Here is a 25,334-nt window from a genome sequence, read left to right as displayed (position 1 = left end):
GGCATTAAATATTATTTTCTTCCTCCAGTTCACATAATATTGAATAATAGTTTAATTCCTGGTAGAATGAGACTGGCTTTGAAGTTTTGTAAACAATGATGATGTAATTTCATACTGAAAGCATCATATGTTTATTTTTTCCCAATAACCTGGTACACTATTTTGTGATAAATGTCAGGAGCAATGCTTGTCCTTTTGACAAAATGTTGCTATAAACTGTTGTTAAATCTTAATCTGATCTGGAGTTTTGAGTCAAATGCTGTTCTACTTTCTTTTGCCTTATATTCTTCTTGTATCAATATCTAGATATTGCAGCTTCTGAATTTATTGAGGAACTGCTGCTGAAGGCTGAAACTGTCTGGGAGGAAAAAATGAAAGACCCGTTATCTGTTTCTATTTTGTCACAAGAAGAGCCATATGAAGAGATCATCCATGAGCTGCCTGCACTTTCCAATAAACTGTAAGTGTTTTTATTGTTAAGAGTGCAATATTAAAATGATCAAGCGCTGAGGCAAGATTATCCTGTTGATTGTACACACAACTGATAGGCTAATTGGATTTCTTATTTTAGAAAGTTGCTGTATGTTTCTCTGGTTTTGGCCCCAATCTCTACTAAGTTAGCTTTAATTCTGCAAATTAATATAGGCTATAAAGTATGCTAAGAATAGCAGAATATATTGTTATGGTGGTCAGTAAAACTTCCTGGGTTGTTTTAGCAGAATTACTGAGAGGTACCATTTTAGACTCAATCATACTCCCATTAAGGTAGATGGGAATGAATTGGTAAAACTATCATTGACGTCAATGGGAGAAAGGTCATGTCGTAAGAGTGAGAATAACAGAACTACCTATGGACAGAAGTGAAGATGGCTTCAGGTAGTTACAGTTTGTAGTCTGAATTGAACCGCATATGGGAGTTCAGGTATGAAGTGGAGAGAATGGTAGGATTTCATAAAATGAACTCAGAGTTCAGTGACTGGGTGGAAAAGAGATTCAGTTCTCTCTCTTGACAGAAAGTTGGATTTTGATATTTGTGTGTAGTCTTGCAAATGTTAGGAGGGAGCAATCTTAAATTTGGGAAAGGTGGTGTAAACTGGGTGGTGTGTGAGGGGGTTTAGCAATAAGCAGCAGGCTGGGTCCCTTAATTGGTCATTTCTGGATGTAATGTCTGGAATTTTTAAAAGGTGCAGATCATTTATAAAGAAAAGTGTAAGATTATTTCTTGTTGCTAGCAGGATTCCATTGAAACACACTTTTGTCTGTGTGTTTATATAATCTTTTCATTTTTTTCCCTACACAAAACAACTAAAACACTTCTGCAAAGACTAATACAAATAAATAAAGGTTTAGATATATATGTATTGTCACTGGTGTTTAGTAGTAGTTACAATTTACTTTCTATAAAGAGTTCATAAGACTATATAAGAATAAGGAAGGAACAGACAATTGCCAGAAAATGGTTAATCCTTTAAATTCAGGGTTCCATGTTACACATTCACATTTAGGGAAGTTAGTATATTTAGTACCTGGTAGATCTGGAGTGCTTGTTCCAGTTTGGGAATGTGTCTGTAGTAATCACTAGTGTAAGTGGATGCTGGACAGTCTTGATTCTTTGGAATGAACACCAATCCGGTCTAATCCTCATTGTGAAGATAATCTGAATAAGCAAATGTTCTTATACAAAATGTACATTGTCTTCAATAAGTAGGTAATCTTAAAAATCTTAAAATAATAAAGCCATTCAAAAGTCAAACATGGGTTTTGCATTACAAACCCATGAATTTAAGATAGGCTTTTTTGTTTTCCGTGAAAACATTAATAACTCTATTATGGTACCCAGTGATGTTTTTATCTTTAATGATCCTCAATAAACACAGAACTGGAGTGAAAGTGTACCAATTATTTTTATCAAACAATTTTCAACATAGATCCTGCAGTTTTATGTAATGTATAATTCTCAAAAACAGTAAAATGGAGTTGCTTTGTTAAAAAAAGAGGCAGGTTTGTAAGATAACAAAGCATTGTGTTTGCTGTTTGGTTTTCCAAATAATTTCTAGAGTTGCCAAAGGATCTCAAAATGCAGTGTATAATAATTTGGATTATCTGAAACTGAACAATAGCTGAATTTTAAAACTTAACACACAAAAATTTGGGACTTCTTACATACATAGTCTCTAACAAGGAGTGCAGGATGTGCTAAATTAGAAGGGAGCAATGCTTTAGAAAAAAAATTGTCATTCTGAGCACGCAGAAGAAGGTATATTGTTAAATTCTGAAGTTACCTTTTCTACCTAGGTGCATGCATGTGAACTGAGCTTTTTCTGGCCAGCTGCACTTTTAAAAACAGGCAAACTAGAACCAGAAATTTAGCTTTTCCTCTTTGACCTGGACTCTTCCTGCCCCTCGACCAGCATCCTCCTATTCTTTATCCTCCTAATAGTGTTTTTGTTATGCTTAATCATTAGATTATGCATACATTTCAAATTTCCTCTACTCTGGGACTATGTGTCACAGATTGCAGTCTGCTCTCCAAAACTATCAACATTTGAAAGAGGTATTTGGGACACAGCACAGAGGCTGTGAGATCTCCTCGCTGCATCCCTTGCTTCCTAATAGGTATAAGAAGAGAACGACTCTTTGAGAAATTTCTAGTGGTTACCATTTACATGATGATAATTAAAATAACTGTTGTGGAATGTGACCTTCATCCAAAAACACCTGGAAAAACTAATTGAAAAATGTAAATAACGGATTCTGAAGATGAACCATCCGTGGAAGATGAAGCTGTCTGACTTTACAGTCTCTTTCCTCCTTTCTCTATGTTTACTCTGAGAGGCTCACTCTGAGCAGATCTAATAATAATTAACAGGAAGTAGAGGCTGGTCCTTTTTGGTATCGTGGTCTACGCTGTGAAGTACCCAACCAGAGGATAGCGCTCTAGACTGTTTCCTTCAGAGCTCAGTGCAAAACCTACCTTTTGGCAAAAGCCAAGCCACAGTAACAGGAGCCATGAGGATAATTACATTTATCTAAACAAAAATACAACAAAGCAAACCCCAGAAGGACCCAGCACATCACACTTTTGTTTGTCCTATGTTCTCTCACTACATTCTTTGCCCAGATACCATAGCTTGGTTGGTGTGGTAGAAATTCACAGGATTAAACCAGCATTTACAAACACAAGTAGTGTCAGATTCTCTACTGCAGAACAAAGGGGCAGGGAAGCAGCTGGAACTGGCTAGCTGAGAATTCCCCTCATGGGGGAGATCTCTCAGCAGGCACAGAATCAGGGTATCTGGACCTTGCACCAATTGGCTCTGGCATATTAGGGTGCAGCACAGCCCACCCAGATCCTTTCCCCACCTCCTCCTGTGCAATCCCTTAAGAAATCGTTGTCAGATGGCATAAGTTACAGAAGAACCCAGATTGCCCTAACCTGTGCTAAATCCAAGACCAGAACATATGTGCCATCAGAATCAGGGAAATGTAACTGACTCTCATATCCCCTCCTCCCTTCTTGCATGCTGAGTGGATATTGGCTGCTTGTACAACACCAAGTATGGCCCTGATCTATGATTGAGGCCTCTCAGGGTATGTAGCAAAAAAACCAGCACAACTGGCCTGTGCCAGCTGACGGGCTCGCGGGGCTGTTTCATAGCTGTGTAGACTTTTGGGCTCTGGCTGGAGCCCTGCCTCTAGGATCCTGCAGGGTGGGAGGGTCCCAGAGCCAGCAGCCCAAGTCCGGAAGTCTACACAGCAAAGAAACAGCCCCACAGCCAGAGCCCTGCGAGCCCTAGTCGGCTGGCATGGACCAGCCATGGGTTTTTCTTTGTTGCATAGACATATCCTCAGTGCTACCACAATACAAGTAATAAATAATAATCTGGGCCATTGTTCCTTTAGTCAAGGTGGGTGAATGTTATCTTTCTCTTCCACCTTTTGTTGCTTGCTTAATTCTGCACCTTATTGATTTTTGCTGTTCTGATACGAGGAAACGTAGTATGATTGAGATGAGTGGTCTGTAAGAGTTAACTGAAATTATACTTTGTAATTGTAATGCACAGATATTTCTCCTGTTGTAAAAGGTGAAGAGTGTGCACTTGAATAGAGCTGTTAAATTCACATTTTGAACAATATAAAAAAAGAGTTGTAAAAATGTTAAAAACCTATTTTCAATTGTTCCCGCTCTATCAACAGAACTCAATTTGTCCCATTTTGGTTTCAATTACAGCATTGATTTCATCCAGAACAGCATGCACAGATGAATTGATGGTCAATATGTGCTGCTCAATTAAAGAAAAAAGTTTCATTGTCAGTGTGCTTGTATTATGCTAGGTTACCAAGCAGACATGATTTTGTTGAGCAATCATTTGCCTCAGCTGGCTAAACTCCTGGGATTGTGAAGCAATAATTCCTTTACTAGAATATGTTTCTTTTCTTGTTCTTCCACTGAGTAGCTTTATTATATCTGACTTACGAGAGATATATTAGGAAGCTAAATTACAAGAAATGTCAATAACGATTATACATAAGTGTTCTTTCCTTCTCCATATTTTCAGATCATAAGTGGAACCTCAGGTAGTTCAGGATTTACAAAATGTGTTTGTGGTATATCTTTACTGTTTGCATTATCATTTGATCTGAGTTTTTCTCATTGCTTTGATAAAGCATTAGCACTCATGAATAAATATGAAAAAGAACGGTGGAGCATAACCCCCCCAAAAAAGCTGACTTCACATTGTAGGTCAGACTTTTATATGTCCAATATTTATCCTTACTTGTTTTATCTAAAAGGCACAAGATAGCTTATAATACTTGATACCATTTTACTAAAAAAATAAAAATCTTACCAGTGAAGTTCTCTTAAGAAGAAATCCAATTTTTCTTCTTCAAGTAGAGTCTCTATGGATGCTCCACTTCAGGTGTGTGTATGCCCCATGTATCTTTGATCAGAGATATTCATTAGCAGTACACTTTCGCCTTGCGCTTGTACCCTAGACATTCTCATGCCTCACACCAAGGCTATCTAGGGTTGCACAGGTGAACTGCTCTCAGTTCCTTCTCAACCACCTCAGCCTGAGACAGAGTTTAGTGTATCCTCATCGAGTGTGTCTTGGTTACTTTGCCTTTGGTGACTTCAGTTTGACTTAGTTTAGTTTAATTTAAATTAGTTTAGTTTTATCAGTTAGTTAATTAGTTAGCTGACTTTTATTTGGACAATTGTTTGTTATTTCCTCCCTCATGGGAGCCCTTCCTCCCTGAAAGGAACATGCCCAGTTCACTGCATTTTAAACTCTGACTCACATGCTGGGAAGCCATCCTGATCATCAATGGACATTCTAAGTACATTCACTGTTTAGCAGAGTCATGCATCCCACAGAAGTGTAACTTCTGTTTATCCCTCAAATCCAGGGCCAGACAGAACTGGGAAATCAAGCTGTGACTTAATGATGGAGTACTCCCTTTGTGCTTCTTTGGGGTCAGGTAAAGAGAACCCCCCTTTACATCAGTCTCTGCCACTTTTATCTCAGTTCACATATCTCCAGAAAGGAAATGCTTCAGAGGCCTTCTATAAAGGTTGCAAGGGGGAGCTCTATCTCCCTTCTTAAGGAGTCTATATTGAAAACATAACTCACTGTCGAAACAAGTCAACAGTGGAAGATTCCATCTTGAAGCATGGTACTGAGGAGGCTAAGGGTTCCTCCAGTCCTGGGGCAGAGAGAGACCCATAACTCTAAGAGCAAAAGAGACTCTGAGACTGCACCGGTACCATCTGGAAGAGATGCACAGAATAAACATAGAAGATTGATACTGTCAGGCATAACCACTCTCCTGGCACCTCCTCTAATGGGCATTTTAGTACCATGGGTGACCAAGCCCCTATCCGCATCAGTAACTACCTCAGAGCACTGAAAACATTTGTTACTGCTGGCAGGGACCAGCATACTGTCCGTTCAGTGTTTCATCTCCATGGGTACTACAAGACTTTAGGTATCCAAAGGACATACTGGCAACTGCTGAGCCAGAGTCTCCATTGCTTGCTGGTCCTGAGAATGACCCATTACTGAGAACCACTCAGTCTTCAGACCTTACACCCCTCCGGTACCACCTGATTCACCACTCTCTTCAGTTGGAGCTCCTCCGTGAGAGAGAAAAGAGGATGATGATGGAGATCTTCCTTTGGTCTCCTCAATATCTAAACAAGGGTTCCTCAACACATCATTACAAGAATCAACTGTCCCAAAAAGACAGGAATTGTTTTTGGGGAGCACATCATCCTTGGTGAGAACACCTTCTTCCCTGTATGGACCTCAGTGGCCATATTGGTGTCTATGGCAGCTTATTGCCATGAATACTCCAGGACCCCAGCCCTCTCCTATGGGGATGATAGGGAGACACAAACTTCTCCTTCCTGATGCACACTCAATAGGAGGATACAGGAAGCTAGGGCAGACAAAGATGCTACCTCTCAAACTACCATCTCCTCACCATCACCTGATGAGGTGATACTGCCTGCTTCTCTTTCTATGGCTGATAATTTTCAGCAGTTCCAACAAGAACTCATCAAATGGCTGGATGACTCCTTACAGATACCTCTCGAGGTCAAAGAATCACAGCACAAATTGCCAGATATTCTTCACTCTACAACTCCATCCAGTTGCTGTCCCTGTCAATGAGGATCTACTGGAACCTGCAAAAACCATTTGGCAGACCTTGACCACAATACCACTTGTGTTTAAAGGGACGATTATGTTCCCCAGAAGAACTCTGAGTTCCTGTTCTCCCACCCTCCACCCAACTCTTTGGTGTTTGACTCAGTGATCTGTGACAGGGAGGGCTAGGTCCAGAGGCCACCTGCGGGAGGCCTCAGGGTTCTGCCACACTCATCCCAGGAAAGAAACAGTGGAGCAAAGTCCTCCAAGCAGCCTAGAGAGTCTGCGCAGGAAGCAGCCAATCAGGGGGAAGCCACAAAGGGCTAGCCAATCAAAGAATCTGCAGAGAGCAGCCAGTCAGGGCCCAGGAGGGCCATATGCAAAGGAGCTGCAGAGCCAGAGACAGTCAGTTCCTTGCTGGAGCCAGGGGAGTTCAGTGGTGCTGCTGGCTTGCCAAAGGAAACTTCAGCACTATGGATAGCTCAGTGATGGTTGGGAGTGAAAATGAGCTCTTGGCTGGCTACTGGCCCCAATGCAGAAGAGACCTGAGCTAAGGGCATAAGTAAAGTCTGGGGATGTGGGGAAGTGGCCAAGGGAACTGAAAGCAGTTTCATTAAAGGGACATGGCAGTGTGTGGCTGCTATTCTTAGGGTCCCTAGGCTGGAGCTTGGAGTAGGGGGCAGACCTTGGTCCTCCCAGTGGCCTGCAATTGGGCAGTGATAAACCCCCAGTAGGGGAGCTGAACTATTTAGGTGCCTATCTGGAGAGCTGGGGCCAGAAGGGCCTAGAGAGCAAAAACCATTGCTTCCAGGAAGGAAGCCCTGGGAGTACAGTCTGATACCAGGGCTGGGACTGTTTAAAGACTGCAAACACAGCTGAACAGAAGGGGCACTCACAAGAGGTGGGTGCCATGCCATTACGTGAATAAACAGGGTAAATAACACAGACATAAGTCCACCCCCAATGACAGACACCAGAAAAACTCACTCATCTGCAACCCTACAATTCTGCATCAGAAAACCAGATGCTAATCATCAAATTTACAAATTATATAAGGTTTTATTCTTTTATTCAACAATTTTCTCCAGACCAAAGGGAACAGTTCCAGGCCATTATTACTGAGGGACATTACTGGCCAGGACAGCCGTTCAAGTGTCCTTAGAAGCTGCAGATACTGCGGCTTGTTCTGTCTCCACAGCAATGGTGATGTGTAGGGCATCCTGGCTCCAGTTGTCTGGTTTTCCTGGAGAAATCCAGAATATGGTAGAGGATCTCCCATTTGATGGACTGAAGTTGTTCGGGGAGAGTACTGATAAATCACTCCACACATTAAAAGACTCTGGAGCCACACTGCATTCATTGGGCATCTACACCCCTGGAAATAAAAGGAAATTCAGTAGATAGGAAATGGCCCACAGATGCTGCCCAATGCAATTCTCTGGGTTTCAGAGGCCTTTGGATCCTCCAAGAAAGAGACGAGGGTTCCAGAGAAAGAGAACTTTTAACCCATATGACACTAATTCACAGCAGTCTTCTTCTTAAAAACGTCAGTTTGACAGGATGGTTGACAGTTCAAACCCTCCCCTTTCTCTAGACTGTCATCTGCAATTATTTGCTCACCTCCACCCGTCTGGTGACTGCCTCTCCCATTTGCAACAAGTTTGGGAACATATCACCTGGGATGAATTGATATTTGAAGTAATAGCAATGGGCTCTACACCATCCACTTTTCCTGTCTCCCTCCTTCTCATCCTCCTTCCCCATTCCCTCTTCAGGGACCCCAGTCACAAGCTCTTATTACAGCATGGTCTATAGTAGAAAATTAGGTTGGTTTAACTACATTAGTCAAAGGTGTGAAAAATCCTCACCCCTGAGTGACGTAGTTAAGCCTACCTACGTCCCTGTCTAGATAGTACTAGTTTGATAGAAGAATTCTTCCATCGACCTAGCAAGTGGAGTGTCACCACTGATGAAATGGTAGGAAGTAGCCCAGGGAGACAGAGACAATATCTTCCGTTTGATACAGGTCAGCGTGTTGCAGTAGGATCCCTGCTGACCAGTGTGGTGACCACTCCCATCATGGACAGGGCCCTGGGCTGGGACACGGTGAAGTCGGGGGGGCCCTCGTTCCCTTATCCTCTCTGCCACTCTCTATGGGGTGACAGCAAACCCATACTTGAGCGCCAGGTCGCAGATGTTCGCCAACCCCAGCAATAGCATTAGACTGCTTGTTCGTAGCCCTGAACCCAGGGCAGCCATTGACTCTGGCCACTAGGCCGCGTAGCCCTGACCCCAGGACAGTTATTGACTCTGGCCATTGGGGCACACTGCTCTGCAGCTCCCGGGCAGTCATGTTCAATCTAGTTGTTGGGCCTTACTATCTTGTTTTCCCTGAGCAATTAGACCCCCAAGAAGGGATGGGAGTGCCTACACCCCAACACATGGTGGAGAATTCAGGCATCAACCAGGCCTTGCTGAAGGGCCCAAGGGGAAGGGAGTGATGAGGACAAGTGGCCTGTCCCCTCCCCTACTACAGACCCATTACTTGAGATGGACACTGACAAGTTGCTAAAGTGGATGCCGGGGCGTTGTGACCCTTCCTTGGGCCCAGGCTCCGAGGAAGGCCACAGCGCCTTCCTTTAGGGGAATAACCAGTGCCCATTTATAAGTCTTTAGCCCTGACCCCCAGCAGAGCGGGCTAACAAGTGGTCTGGTGCCCCTGGCCCTCAGGCAGGGCGGGCAGGCAAAGCAGTCTGTTGCCCCCAGCCTTCCCACAGACGGGGCTGGTAAAGCAGTCTGGTGCCCCCGGCCCTCAGGCAAGGTGGGGCAAGCAAGCAGCCTATAGACCCCAGTCTTCCCACAGGGGCGGCTGGTAAAGCAGTCTGGTGCCCCCGGACCTCAGGCAGGGCGGGGCAGGCAAGCAGTCTACAGTCCCTGGCCCACAAGCCAGGCAGGGCTGGTGGGCAGTCAGCAGCCTCCAGCCTTCCCACAGAGCGGGCTAGTAAAATAATCTGGGGCCCGCAGCCTTGCAGGCAGGCAGGGTCTGTAGAGCTTGGGATCCTCTGTCTCCCACACACAGAGGGTAGCACTCCCTCCTGGGGTGCTTAGGGAAGGAGGGAGGGGGATGCGACCCCCCCCTGACTCCACTGCGTCCCAGCCCAGGGCCCTAACAGTGGCAAAGCCGTTTGCCACTGAGTCAGCGGGGCTCCAGCCGCAATACGCTGACGGGGTTTAACCCCTGACTCAACCACTTGCCAGTTGGCTGTCCCTGGGCCACTTCCTCCCACCCTATCCCCAGGTACCTCCAGGAAGCAGTCTCTTTCCAGGTCACTGGGGTAGAAGCAGAGCCACAGTCCCACAAGTCCCTCCCCATCGACCAGCGGCAGGTCCAGGAACTCCTCTGAGTCGTCAGCAGAGGGCAGGTCCCTCTGGTCACAGTGTCCCATGGGTTCCTTTGGTCCACAGGGTTCCATCAGCTCCCGGAGTCCCCGGCGTCAGGCAGCTCCTCCAGGTCAGGGCCGGCCTCGGGGTATTTCCTACTGAGGAGTCTTGGGTGGCTCATTCCACCTACTAGGCCCTGGCAGCCCCACCCAATCACTAGGGCTCAGTGGCCCTGACCAGTTAGTTGGGCCCAGCAATCCTGGCAGGTTTTGGATGCTCCACTTGGTGGAGTGGTTACTTCAAACAGCTGCTAGGGCTGAGTCAGGCCTAGGACGCAGCCTCCGGGAAGACACATCTGCCTCCAGCAGCAGCTTCCTCCCTACTGAGCTGCTAGGCCAGTCTTTTATAGTTCCTCTTCCTGCCATGGCTCTGCTCCTCTGTTGCTGGGCAGTTTGGCCTGTAGGGTCCTGTTCTGCCCAGCGGTGGTGCCGAGACCCTTCCTTGGGCCCAGGCTTCGTTCCCTTGTGTGCTCACACATCTGGGCAAAGTTCCTCTGGACAGCATCCGCTGGCTCCCTTGACACCTTCCGGGAGCAGTGGGCGCTGTCCAGGGTTCTCTGCTTGGTGTCCCTTTCTGGTTCCCTTCGTTTAAACCTGTGACCCCCATGCCCCTTCCTGTTTTTTTTCATTAGTTGTCCCCCATAATCAGTTGTATCCCGGGCTCAGTGACTCCTCTCCTTAGGCTGGGGGAGGGGCCTTTAGCAGTGGGCGGGCGCAGGTAACCATTAGGTCCCCTGGCAGGTCTCCCTCTCTCCAAGGTTGCATCTGGTCGGTGTTTGTAACCACTTCCCAGGTTACAAATAGTACAGGGAGGCAACAGCAGCACCAGATGCAGCTGCTGCAGCAAATTATGGCCCAGCAGCAACAAATGATGAGGGAGATGGCCACATAGCAACAGGCCCAACAAGAATGCCTGGTGCAGCCAGTGGCCGATCTGATGTGACCAGCTAGGGTGCCAACCCCCGGTCTCCAGGACAAGACACAGGGGCATTACTCGTCGGACTCCCAATATGACTAACAAAAATGGGACCCAGAGATGATCCAGAGGCATTCATAATAACCTTTGAACGGGCAGCCACTGTGACTTGATGGTCCGTGGAACATTGGGCCTGTTTGCCCTATCTGACAGGGCTGGAGCAAGCGGCATATGGAGCCTTGACCCCCACAGTGCCTCGGATTACCAGAAAGGCCACCATCCTGAACCGAACCAGTATCAATGCAGACACATACCACCAAAGGTTCCATCAGGAGAAATACCCCCCATGGGCCAGACCACGAGCAGTGGCACAATGCCTATGGGATAACACCTGGTGGTGGCTGGAGCCAGACCAGAATTCAGAGGCATAGTGGCAGAAATTGTTGTGCCCAGCCGGGGGGAAGGAATGGATACAATGACTCCAGCGGACCATTGTGACGGAGGCCATAGACTTAATAGATGACGACTTGGCCATGGATGGGCCTGGACCAAGGCCTCGCAGGCCTGGAAACCCAAGCTGTAAAGACAGGTCAACTGGAGTGAGCCACCGCTCAATGGTGCCAGAGGGCCTATCCTGCCTTCCGCAGCCCTCCAAACACCAGTGGACAGCCCTCCAAACACTGGCCAGATGCAAGCTTGGAAAGAGGGAGACCTGCCGGGGGGCCTAACGCATCAAAGCCTGACCCAGGAACCAGGGGAGCCTGGGACATGTGTTGGGAATGTGACCAAGGAGGGCACTTCCATAGAAACTGTCCATACATGGACTGTGCCTATGGGCAGGCCTGGGTTGTCAGCTCTAGGGCCCGGGCAACTATTGACTCTGGCCATGAGGCCATACTGCCTCGCAATCCCCGAGCAGTGGTACTGACTGTCGCCTTTGGGCCATATTGCCTCACAAACCTCAGAAGTTATAAGCTATAAGAGCATAGAGATTTCAGTTCAGAATCTGTTTCTGCATTTAAATCTGTGTTTAAAGAAAGTTTTCTCCCTTGACAGCTTTCTGCATAGTTAGCAGCGATACCAATTTAGACACTCACTATAAGACCACTATTATGTATGTCACTATGAATGTCAGCCTCCAAAACTTCCCTCCACATAACAATTTTCTGTGTAAAAATACTAGAAATTGGTAACTTGGGTGATATTTTTCAGCACATTTTAAAAATAAAAATCAGCAAATTAATTTAATACACAGATGGCTCATGTAATAAAAAAATAAGGTGACTATTACTTGTATAGCACACTAGAATTTTTCCATTAATGTGTGCAGTAACAATAGTCCTACCTAGTTCAAGTAGATTAACCTTGATAACTGACCTTTGTGTCCAGTATGCGTCTTCACTTTTGCCTCAAGTCACATAACTCCCTATGTGGTTAATTATCTGGTAGCAGATAATGCTGGAGATGACTGCTCATGCTAAACCACATACCTGCATTAACATAAGATCTTCTTTGCACTGTGCTATAATTGGATTTTCAGTGACACTCTTTTTAACATAGGATTTCACCTTGTGCAATGAATTTTCATAGAGGCATTTTACTATAAGCCATTGTTTGCTGTAAAGATCGTATTTCTGTCTAAGATGCCTATCTGTTTTAATGTTCTCAGTATCTTTCTGAACCTAAATCAAAGAGATTTGTTTGTACGGTGTGTTATTCTGTCTTTTCTTTGTTGGAGTTCATGTCATGTTCTTGGTGAAATACAAGTTATATTCTAGCACTTTTATTATCTAAAGACTTTTTAAAGTCTCTTAAATACCAATAAGTTTCTGTCACCTGCAACCATAAATCAATACATTTTACACCTCTTTTGTTTAAGAACCTAGCCTGTGGTTACTTACTACTTATGTGTGTTGAATTATCAAAGTATATACTTATAATTAAAAATGTTCTTTGCAATTTATTGCAATACTTTCTTTTTAACCTCCAATGAGTTTTTCACTTTGCTGCCTGAAGGTGTCTGCTCTAGCCAGCTTCTATTTGCCACCCCAATCAGTTTCTTTTCATCTATCTTGAGTCAACAGTGTGCTCTTATTGCCAAGAAGACTAAGGGCATATTGGGCTGAATTAGTAAGAGCATTGCCAGCAGATTGAAGGAAGTGATTATTCCCTTCTATTCGGCACTGATGAGGCCACATTGGAGATCCAGTTTTGGGCCCCCCACTACAGAAAGGATGTGGACAAGTTGGAAAGAGTCCAGAGGAGGGCAACAAAAATGATTAGGGGGGTGGAGCACACGACATATGAGGAGAGGCTGAGGGAACTGGGCTTGTTTAGTCGGCAGAAGAGAAGAATGAGGGGGGATTTGATAGCAGCCTTTAATTATCTGAAAGAGGATTCCAGGGAGGATGGAACTAGGTTGTTCTCAGTGATAGTAGATGACAGAACTAGGAGCAATGGACTCAAGTTGCTGTGGGGGAGGTCTAGGTTGGATATTAGGAAAAACATTTTCCCTAGGAGGGTGATGAGGGTTACCTAGGGAGGTGGTGGAATCTCCATCTTTAGAGGTGTTTAAGTTGCAGCTTGACAAAGCCCTGGCTGCAATGATTTAGCTGAGGTTAGTCCTGCTTTGAGCAGGGGGTTAGACTAGATGATCTCCTGAGATCCCTTTCAACTCTAATATTCTATGATTCTATGATTATGGAACAGCATATATAAAATTAAATATAGTGCACCTGCTTATCTAAAAACTATACATTTTTATTTTATTTAATGCAATGACAGTATCTGTGTATTGAATTGTTTTAAAATATATTATTTGTCAACATACTATTGTGGAGGTTAATCATACATTTAAATTCAGCTTTCAGATTGCTTATTGATTTGCCAACCTAGCACTATCAAATACAACCTCATGCATATTCTATTTGGGTTGTTTAGCTTTCTTCTGAAGCAGACTTGCATAAAAGTGAATTTGAAATCAAAGTGCTTTGCCAAGACCAATGTATCTTTGGCATAAACCAAGATGAGTGAAGAGTCTGCAGTTCTCATCCAATTTATCTTTCTTCTTGGCTCAGGAACAACTGTCTCAGACATGAATTATATTTTTGTTCCACATTCATACCTCTCAGTCTTGGCAATCTTCTGTTTGTCAGGCATCTTCAAAAGGACTCTAATTGCTTTATTGATTCTCTCTGTAGCAATCCTCTGGCTTTGCCGATTGCCAAGCAAGACAGTTTGCTGGAGAAAGACACCATGTTCAAAGATGCAACAAAAGGTTTATGTAAGCAGCAGTCTCAAGACATCGCATCTGACAATGTCACAATGAGTGACACAACCAAACTTGAACAGGTACATGTCAACTTTCTTAAATGTCTTGGTCTGGAAATTTAAAATTTGATGAACAAGAAAACACAGGAATGTAATCAATTTGATGCTATAAGTTTTGCTACTGTCATTTTCCAGTAATAATTCTCAACATTATTTTATCTAAGTGTCTTGGGACCAGCCTACCTGAAAGACCACAGCTGTGATCAGAAGATGTATTTGGTTTTGAAATTTTAAATAATTGGTAGGGAACTCAAAACCTGTTCACAGATGGGGCCTCCGCATGGAGTCAAAGTGCAAATAATAATAATAGATAAAGAAAGAAACTATATATTTTCTCCTCTCTCTTGCTATAATTACAGTGCTTTATTAACACATAAACTACACATTTTCTTTTCGAAGAGTTCACAGTTTAACATTCCATAACAAGGTTTCACCCAGCTCATAACAATATTGTGAAAATCTGTGTAACCAAATTTGTATCTACTCTGAATATTAGCATTAATATGACTGCAGCTGGTTTTACTTCCTTTATTAATACAATGAGGGCTGCCCATGACACACTTGAGAGACAGAGAGAGTTTGTTCAGAATCTCTTGCCATTTATTGTACATTCCAAACTATTTGTTGCCAATAATGTCTCCATCATATAGATCACAACTAATTTTAAAGAAGCCTTTGTATTTATGAAGTAGTTATGACTTCTATAGTGTACTCAACGCTAACCCTTCTGAATAACATAATTTTTATTATTGTGTAACTTGAGAACCGAAATTTCTGTCGAATGCTGTTGCTTTGAAGGAATCTTGGCAAAATGTTTCCATAACAGACAGAATGATTTGCATTAAAAATAAAAGCTTTGAACATAGGACTGTAAGTATGTATGATACATCTAACAAGGATTCAGTATAATTTATCCTTAGTGATTGTATTCTAACCTATACGGGAAGTAATCATGTTCTGTTTAATTTTTCATTACAATATGTGGAGTCATTACTCAGATTTTATCTTCATATATTATTAAAATGGATCAGCATGATATTTCATATGATGCGTGTCAACGATATCATGCATTCACAGGCAATGTAGCACATAGATTAGGCATTCCCCATGGGATCTTAGAAAGATTTTGAATGTATTAGGTTTGGAACATATATTTTTAATATAAAAAGATATAAAACTATTTTTTGGTTTTGAATAAAAAAATGATAATAGCTCAGATTTACACATAACATAAAATGTTAATATAAAAATAACAAAATACCATGGCCAATAAAATAAAATTCATATGTCATGAAATCTAAGAATGGGGGTCAGATGAGCATTTGGGGGCTCTTCGTTCATTATTTTTTCTAGGTGAAATATGTTTTTTTATCTCAACTAATTTCCTGTACCCCATATGCCAGATCAAGAAGACAGTATGAATAATCACCAGAATTTTGACATAGTTGGCAATTTCTGTTCATATCAGTTGAGAGGATATTTTTCCCAGTATATGATTGATGCTGTGGGCATGAAATGGAGTTGTGTATTAAATTCCACAAGCGAAACTGGTTAAATATTCTTTTTGTTTGATTAAGTCATTTCTTTTGAAAATAGATTTGGCATAGAACTTTTGTGCCACATATTGCTAGCCACAAAATGGGATGTGGACTGCTAATGTACTACATTCTGTGGTTTCTTCTTTATTGATGTAACGTTAGATAACACATGGAGAGTACAGTAGTGTTTGGAAAAACATTGTGCATGGAAAATAGAATGTGTATTGTTTTATAAATGGTACAAATGAAATGTCTTTTGGTGACATAGTGAAAATTACTGAAGATTTGTTATTATAATATGTTATTATATTAACAGATTATAAACAATTATATCCCAAAACACACACACACATTGTCAAATGAGCAAATAGAAAACTTCATTGTTAATATTAAAAATAATATAGCATTCAGCTTCTAATATATCCATGTCTGAGAATGTTCAGTGACTGTTCAAATTATTAGTTTTGAGAATGCTGTTTCCTTATTTTACGGTATTGAGTACCATAATAAAAAAATATTCTATAAAGTCACTTTGACAGTCAGAAACAATTGACAGGGAGGAAAAATTAGAGTAAACTCATCTGTATGCTCAGAAAAAGGAGGTGAACAAAATAAAATCGAAAGTGCCCTGGAATGAGATATTAATAATGTAAACAGTGTTCACACCTAGCTCAATTCATTTGTGAGCTTAATGCATCTGGAATTTCTTGTATGTACATCTTTTTTTACTAGAGTTTAAATCTAGCTTTTAGAGCATGTATTTGCTTAATGGGCCAACATCATCACATTCTTCTGCTTGACCTTGGCTGGATGATATATTCTAGGGAGGTGCATCCTTTTTTTCCCCTCACACACTTTTGATTACTTTTGAAAACAGTGCACAAGTGTGCTGGATATATAGCTTATGCATGTACATGATGATGTACTATGGCATAAAAGCATTATCAGCATGAATATGGGATGGCTGCACTACTTATGCGTGGCATCCTGAATGAGAGCAAATACCACAACATCATTTTATTCTGTATGGGTACAAACACTGACATTACTGGGAACAGGAATTGGCCCTATATGCTGCACATTTAACATAAAACTATCTTAGAATTGTTTTTTCAGAATTTCTATTTTTTTATTCCTCCACCCGTGAAGACAGACTGCCTACCATACTATATGCCTTATTGGGAGAGAAAAGTTATAATATATAATTTTTTAGAAACCTTTGATAATGTCTTAATAGCTTTTCTACACATAAAACAGTCACTACCTTATAATTTGATACCTTGGGACATTCCAGGGCTAGAAGTAACTGCTGTTTATCCAATTAGGAAGCTGGTAGTCTTTTCTTTTCAGGGTTGTAAAAGTCCCATTTCTTGACTTGAGGGGTTGCAAGATATCCAATCTTTTATGTACCACTTATACAAAACTGAATATTGTCTGTCCTGGGCTCAAGAATAAGTAGTTTAAGGGGAAAATTTCCACCTTTTCGAAAGAATGGGGAAATAGGGAATAATAATGGCATAAGTTTGATGTTTTTCAGAGCTTTGCAATATTAGAATAAGTCCCAGGGATGATGGATCACTGAGCAGAATGCAGGTGACTGGTCAAAGGTACAAGATAGATTATCACATGTTTTTGAAAGTTAGCAGATGGATATCACTCCCATGTATTAACTGTGTGTATATGTATGTGTGTTTGTAGAGAGAGAGATTGTTTGAAGTTCAATATATAAGCCAAAACTGGTAAATTCAGTCTTTAAAAAACTTCTTTAAAATTGGTACTTTCTCTTCACTGCCAGTCATCTCTTCCTAGACATATGTCAGATCATAATGGGTTCTGATATGAATAAGATGATAGGCATCTATTGAAAAGTTTTACAGAGAAAGCAGGAAGCATAATTTAAAAATAAGTTGGACACTACTGAATTCTCATCATTGTGAAAAAATAAACTAGGTCCTAACATAGAATCCCAAAATCATGATATAAAAATATAAGAACTTGAAAAAGTATATCAAACACTTACTCTGGAATCTGATCTCCACAATTATAAGAGAAAAGGATGACCTGTCTGTGGTTCTGGGAACACAATATAAGATAACTACAAACTTTCTGGCAGATCATTTGGCTTTTAAAAAAATTCTTAAACCTTATTATACCATAGGCTGCAGAGAGTGAATGAATGAATTAAATCTGCTGTCTCTAGTCTTCATATGATTTTAAATAGACTCTGAGGCCAAGAGAGAACAGTTTTTCAAGGTCTATTTTCCCCACCACAATGGTGATGATCTCCCAGATGTCTAATTTCTTACTAAAGCTCCATATGTATAAGAGGGTTTTTTCTACTCAGCAGGTTAAAACTGGTCCAACAGTTGCACAGCCTACAGGCCCTGTTCAATAACTAACATGTACATCTTAAAATGTTAAATGTGACAACAAAATTTGATTGAGGTGTCTTTGTTTGGTCTATCCAGAATGTATATTTTAGTGACTTACTACTGTGTATGGTTTCCTTGAAACTATTTTATTTAGCTCAATAGTTGTATTAGATCTTTAAGAATACCTGTGAGATATCTGCAATTTCTCTTTTAGGTTGGGTGAAACAAGTGTTGAAAAGCTATTGGTTCAATTCATGCCATCGTGTGCAGCTGATGGTTTGCCTATGGGTATATTTACACTATACGCTGCTTCTGGCCATACATACACTACACACCTTCTAGCATGGGCATGAATGGCAGCATAGATGGTAAGGACTGCTTACATGTGTAAAGACACACCTGAAACCTGTAGGTACATAGCCTACACAGCTCTCTGCACTCCCAAGCAATGCCTGCCCCATCTATACTGCTATTGTTAGCAGTGTAGTGTTCCGCTTGCATCCTGGAGCCTTTACCGCTGCCTCTCCCTGTCAGAGCCTTTCACTGACGTGTAGCTACATACTGCAGTGTGGATGCAGCCTACTTTTCATTGCTGTGTGTGGCTACACTTACCTTATGTGCTGTCATCAGAAGGGTGTGATGTAGACGTAATCTGTTCCATTGGTCAGTATTGATGGTTTGTTATTAATGCTGGTAAAAAAAAAAAGGTACATTTTTGTGGAAATATTGTCTCTTTTCTCATCAAAAGATGTTTAAATTTGGAATATTACTTGTCACATACAGTTTTATTTTGAAGAATGGAGGGAAAATGATGAGGAAGCAGAGTGAGACTAGTACTAAAGTGGTTGCTCAGAGGCATTATACCCCTCCCACCCTGCCCTGTAAATCACCCTGCTGTCTGCTGCCCAGGGAGTGACAGAGTGGGTGGAGCCATGGCTTTGTCCTTTCCCACATGTCAGCCTACAGAGCTAGTATGGTGTGCAGGGAATTAAGCTGCAATCCTGTGGGCAGCTATACATTATTCCACTCCTCTCCCCATCTCACCCAGGGGAGCAAAGCAGGGAAAAAACGGTGAATCGCTGAATCATAAACCCTCCCAGGGCTACTTGTGGGGGACATGCACCTTATGCACTGCCCTTTATACAGAACTGTTCCTAAAGGCATAGTTTAGCTCAAAAACAATGTGTCCATTTTTGGGGTCACATTTTGTCATAAGTTCTACTCAGCAGTGACCCTGAAAATATGGACTTATCTTTACTAATTTTACATTGGTTCATTCTATAAAAGTCATGATAGTCATCATGTAGCACACATGCAGCTAAATGTATATGAATACTTCTATTTGAGAGCTCTATAATGTAAGTAGTTTAATTTTAGGAAATGATAAAAAAAAATTAATTTGAAATGAAATTATCCCCAGTACCTATTTCCTTCTGATCTTTAATACTTCCTAATTAACATTTCTCAGATTTATTTATTTTTTTGCTTTGCCTCGTGGTTTCTGTCAAGTGTGTGTATGATTTAAATTGGTGGCTCTTTATTCATTAGGAATAGAACTGGACTTCAGTGAAGATAATAATAGGATTGGTTGTGGAATTGGCCAGGAACTGAACAGAGCAGCTTACTTTGAGTAATTTGTATGTACCGCATGTGATTGTGTGGTATGATATTTAAAGGCATAATAAGTTTGAAAAATAGGAAAAATTTTCATAAGTGGCATGTCCTGATTCAAGCAAGCAGTAACGGCAGTGCATAAAGAGGAAAATAGAAAAAGCTTTTATTATTAAATCCAGACTTAGAGAACTGTCACTCCTTTTTGTGCTGATGCCTTGAGAGCACTCATTCTTGACACAAATCTTGAACCTGTGAGAATCTTTAGGGTGAACTGAAGTGTAAAAAGCTACATAGTTGCTATTCTATAATCCTGAAATTATTTGTGATGCTAGAAAAGGGATGCATATTTTTAAGTTCAGTTGCATTATACCAACAGATGTATTTTTTTTTCCAGTAAAGCTGACAAATTATTTAAACAGTAAGATCCAACAGGATTTGGTAGGCCTGTCTAATACCACAACAGCTAGTTGGTTTTTTTTTTTTTTTTTTTTTTTTGCTTGGGGTAAAGATGAAGGCTGAGTGCCTTCAACTACTCTTTTTGTGCTTGTTTTGGGTATCTTAAATCTATTATGAAGTGCTTCTGTTTATTTATATTTTTATTGAAAAAAAAAAATGTTCTGTTATTTCCAAAGGTTTACATCTGGGGAAAGATATATATATTTGTGTGGGTATCTATATAATGACAGTACCTTTCGGTCAATGATCACAAAGGCAGATAAGTAATATTATTCCCATTTCACAAATTAAGAGACTGAGGCACACAGAGATTAACTGGTTTACTCAAGGTTACACAATGAATCAGTGATAAATTTAGGAAAAGAACCCAAAACTCTGGACTCCCAGTGCCAGTCACTGCACCTATTAAAGTAATTGGCAAAATTGCCATTGACTTCAGTGGTACAAGACTGGTAGAGCCCTGCGCTGATACAAAATTTGTATCCTTATCCAACCTGCAATCTGCAAACATGGTCCATGGATATAAAGCAGATATCTGCAGATTTGCAGGGCTCTAAAGATTGGACCCTCAATGTTCCTGCACTGGTCACACTGGTCAATTACTTGATGAAATAACATTATAAATGTCTTTTATTTTTGTTAAAATGTAGATTTGCCAGTTGTTCACTTCAAATACACTTCTTCCAGGTGTCTATTACCTGTTTTTACATAGCATCTAGAAGCATTAAACTTACCAGCTGATATTAGCAATGATTCAGCCTGTGCTCTGAGCATAGTGGAACTCACTGCACAAAATATCAGTCTTTATCTTATTTTATAGCAGTTCTCTTATTATTGACTTCTTGTACTTTTATCACATGTAAGCAATTTTCTTCTTGGTAACAGATTTTTTTTCTATAGTATTTAGATTGTACATTCTTTAGGCCTTGTACTGTATCTCCTTTGTGTTTGGAAAGCAAACAAGCTCATTTTGGGTGCTACTGTGATATAAATAATAATAAAATATTATGAGTCATTCATTAGATGCTGAGCACCTTCCGCTCCCATTGACAATTTAACTCCATGCTCTCATTGACTTTCCTCCCTTATGTTCCGTGCAGCTGAATTCCAATAGCATATTAACTTCCATATACTGAGAAGGATGAAGCTGCAGTAATATGAGAGCTCTGTTTGGTGGCAGCTAATATATGATTTACGAGTGCATTTACTTTTCAATTTTTGATCATCTTCATCATAAACAGTTAATGAAGAGAGCAAGAGTGTTCCACTTGAACTGGGAGTCTTGACAGGTTTAGGGATTGCAAAATAGCATACAAGTACATTTCTGTATACTTTAGAGCCCCTTAAAGCCATACAGAATATATGCCTTAAAATTGATAATCTTTCTAATTTACTTCTATTGCTTAAAATAAAGGTTTAGGAGTTATTGGAAAGTATAGACAACTTTCAGGTTTTCTAATGCACAATAAACATTTATATCAATTGTACTGTTTGGAGATTATAATTGAAGCTAGGGCATTACACTGCAGAGTGAGTGGCTATGAAGTTAGATTATTTGAATGTATTATTTGTATTTTCCAGGTCAAGTTAATGCCTCCAGCGCCAAATGATGACCTGGCTACTCTGAGTGAGCTAACAGACAGCAGTCTGCTCTATGAGATTCAGAAACGTTTCAGTAACAATCAGATATATGTGAGTGGGTTTGAAATTGCTTACTGCAGCTTTTTTATTCAATTACCTACAGTCAACTTTCAGTGATGAGCAATTAAAGAAAATAGGTTTTGGACTATTAGTAATTCCAGCTAAGCAAAAATACTAGAAAATAGACTGGCAAATATTTCTGACTAATATTAAAATGAATTAAGGAGTATGTGTGTGTTAAATCTACAACTACTCAAATTTAATTGGGAAAGTCTGAAATTTGGGGGAGAGGGAAAAAGCACCGGTATGCCTATATGTATATTTACCAGAAAATATGTGTTGGTAAAATGTGATAGGGCACATGAACTCTTTCCTCATAAACTATCAAGAGATTTCTTTCTTTAACCTTATGTAATCATAATTTTTATGTAGTCTTCTTATTACAATAACTGGAATAGAGATTTGGATAACAACCTCAGAAATCAGTATACAGTGTTTGATTTCCATTACTTTTTCCTATAATTTACATGAATAATTCTCTTGCTATTGTTATGTTAATGATTTAGACACAGTAAAATAATTACAAGATGATTTATATGCATCAGATTTTTCTGTTCTTACCATGTTAAACTAAGGGAGAATCAAGTCAGGTGTAGATTATTTCAAAAGTAAAATCAGCATATTCACATTTCTGGCATCCTTATTCATAACTACTTTCCCTTTTCTAGTTTATTGAACAGCTGATTAGGTAATTTGCATGTAAATGTGAAATGAGTGAATCTGCTTTAATCTAATGAATCGACAGAGTCTTGCTAGACTAGAGAAATACAGAGATTCAGAATGTCACAAACTAACTATTCTAAATACATCTGAAATTAAATACAGAAGCTACATTCATAGGTACTATGACATTGCCTGGTAGTAACAATGCTGTTTGGATGCTAAGATTATATTTATGTTTCTGCCTTTTTTGTTTTATGTGTATCCTTCTTTTTATCTCATTTTCAGAGGTACTGAGCATGCACAACTCTCACGTAAGTCAATGGTAGCCAAAGATGCTCAGCATCTATGAAAATCAGAGCCAAGTGTTGGTTTACACTTAAAATAGTTCTCCTGACTTCTCCTTCTCAGGATTGCTCCTGTGATGCTAAGGCTCCCATCTCTCATTTATCCTTCTTGCCTAATTTCATCTTTTTGTTTTGTTTTGTTCAAGAGCACAATGGTGATGTTGTAGCCATTGATCAGTGTCGTTCTGGTTAACTGCAGTCATTTGTGCAATGAGCTGATATCACCATCAGAACTGAAAAAACTCTCATCCCTTATTTATCTGAGCTCCACCATCTCAGAAGGGAAAAGACCCTGGAGGCCATTTCCAAAACCCAGATCTTCCTCACCACAGCACACACACTGACATACTCACTGAAACTGTTGCAGAAAGGCATAAACTACATCTGCCCTATCCAACAAAGGATCCAAGCAGTGCTTCACTCTGAGGGCAGGTGGTTTTATTCTACCTCCGCTCCCTAAGGATGTTTGGTGAAGTGGGGCAGGGCAGGTGGGTAGAAGGGTAGATTTTATTTTATTGTTGCAACACAGAAGTCCCATCTGTGATGGTTGCTCAAGGGATACGCTAAATCAGCATATCATCAAGTCGCTGGTTTGTGCTGCCTAGTTTTTTATTTCGTAAACACCTTATACACTCCCATGCTCAACATTGGGTGAATGTAGCTGCTTTGTAAGGAATATTTGAAAAGGAATAACTGATTCCTTTATGGATACCTTGATAAACCTAAAATATTTATGTAAATAGATTTTAGAATGAGCTTAATCATAGGTGTCTTCAAACAATATTTTTAAAGAATCAACAATTATATGGAACATTAATACAATGAAAATTTCAAATCACTGGGCTTTAGAGTCAAGGAACACTGCAAAGCTTGTGTGGGGGGAGGAAGGATGGGTGCAAAGGTGTCCTTAACCCTCCCATGTACTCTCCAGGTCCTGGGATTGACTGGGAACATCATCATCTTACAGTTGGAAGCTAGTAATGGGGTGGCATAGGACACACTATGGCATTTCTACAGCATCAGAGGATTACCCTATGTGGAGAGAATCCTTAGGTGATTGGCTAAGACACTGCCAACACAGTTTTCCACAAAGAAAGTGACACAGAATGACTCCAGGGGATTGGGTCCAGTGAGTTGACATAAATAATGTTTTTGTGTTCTTTAGGCATCTAAATATTATAAAAAGCAACTCTAGGATTGTGTTCTGAAAGATAAATATTCCCATGAAAATAAACTCTTATGTACTAATTTTTTATGCAAAAGTAAAGCTTTCTGAACTGAAACTAAGTGCAGTGATTGTCCGTTGTGCTGTACAAGACACGGAAGATGGCATGGTCCTTTCCACCAGCAGACAACACAAACGACACTGAGAGAGTAGAGAAGAATTCTCTCTCAGGCCATTCTTTGTTTTCTTTGTCTTTTCATTAGTGGGTTTTTTTTGTTTGTTTGTTTACTTTGTTTTGTTTTGTGAGTTTGTTTTGGTAATGCATTTTTCTTGAAGTAAGCCAGTGTTTGTGAGCAGAATCTTTTTGAAGCACAATAATAACTGAATAGATAATAACTGTAGAGCATGTTGAAAAACACTTTTTTCAGTTCTAAAACAATGTAAAACCAACAACAGAAGTTCACATTACTTTTACTATGTGGGAAAAAGTATTACAAAACTCTACTTTTCCTCAAAGACGACTGCTATAATTTCAGTCATTACCAATTTCACAAAGCACCTCACGGTATTAGAATTTTATAAACCAATTGGAAAAACACTTGCCACCAAAAAATTCTTCAATTTTTTTTTCTATAATGCTGTGATGTTGGCCTCTAGGGAAGTCACACTGAGATCCCTTATTTAGGGCAAAACTGCAAAGAATGGGGCAGGCAAAACCCCACACTGGTGGTCATTCTTCCATAAGATATACCAACCCAGCAACACACAGCTTGTTATCACCTCATTGGTTATCCAGAAGAGAAAACTACAGTTCCTTTAAAGCCATCCAGCCCTCTGGCTTCTAGCCAGGCAGCCAAGTCAAATATTATAGAGATTGCTGAAAATCTTTGTCCATCATAGGTAAAAATGTTCTACCAATTCCAAAGGATTGGATACATTATCAACCAGGTCAATGAATATTTCATGTTTAAAGCCAATACTTATTACTTATTACAATACTTAAAGCCAATACTTATTAACTAAACTAATATTTATTTAAAAAAAAAGAAAATAAAAGTGAGAATATTGGTTAAAAGTTCATATACATACAGATGAAATTAATGTCCCTAGATCAGTTTCAGAATAGATATGATAAACTGTGT

At 40.5% G+C, this 25,334-nt stretch overlaps 1 protein-coding gene across 1 annotated transcript in view; it reads left to right on the top strand.

Moving 5' to 3' along the window:
- LOC137145860 (unconventional myosin-XVI-like) overlaps positions 1–25,334 on the top strand; it is a 212,019-nt gene that overhangs the window by 151,455 nt on the left and 35,230 nt on the right. Inside the window, exons 9-11 of the mRNA XM_067536802.1 lie at positions 307–460; positions 14,210–14,360; positions 21,901–22,011. Of these exons, the coding sequence (XP_067392903.1) occupies positions 307–460; positions 14,210–14,360; positions 21,901–22,011 (416 nt within the window). The remainder of the gene's footprint in view (positions 1–306; positions 461–14,209; positions 14,361–21,900; positions 22,012–25,334) is intronic.

The sequence above is a fragment of the Emydura macquarii genome, unplaced genomic scaffold, assembly GCF_026122565.2.
Source record: "Emydura macquarii macquarii isolate MOO-44397 ecotype Brisbane River unplaced genomic scaffold, CSIRO-AGI_Emac_v2 contig_3671, whole genome shotgun sequence".
NCBI lineage: Eukaryota > Metazoa > Chordata > Testudines > Chelidae > Emydura > Emydura macquarii.
Note: the sequence above shows the minus strand (reverse complement) of the source record. Positions and strands in the feature narration are given on the sequence as shown.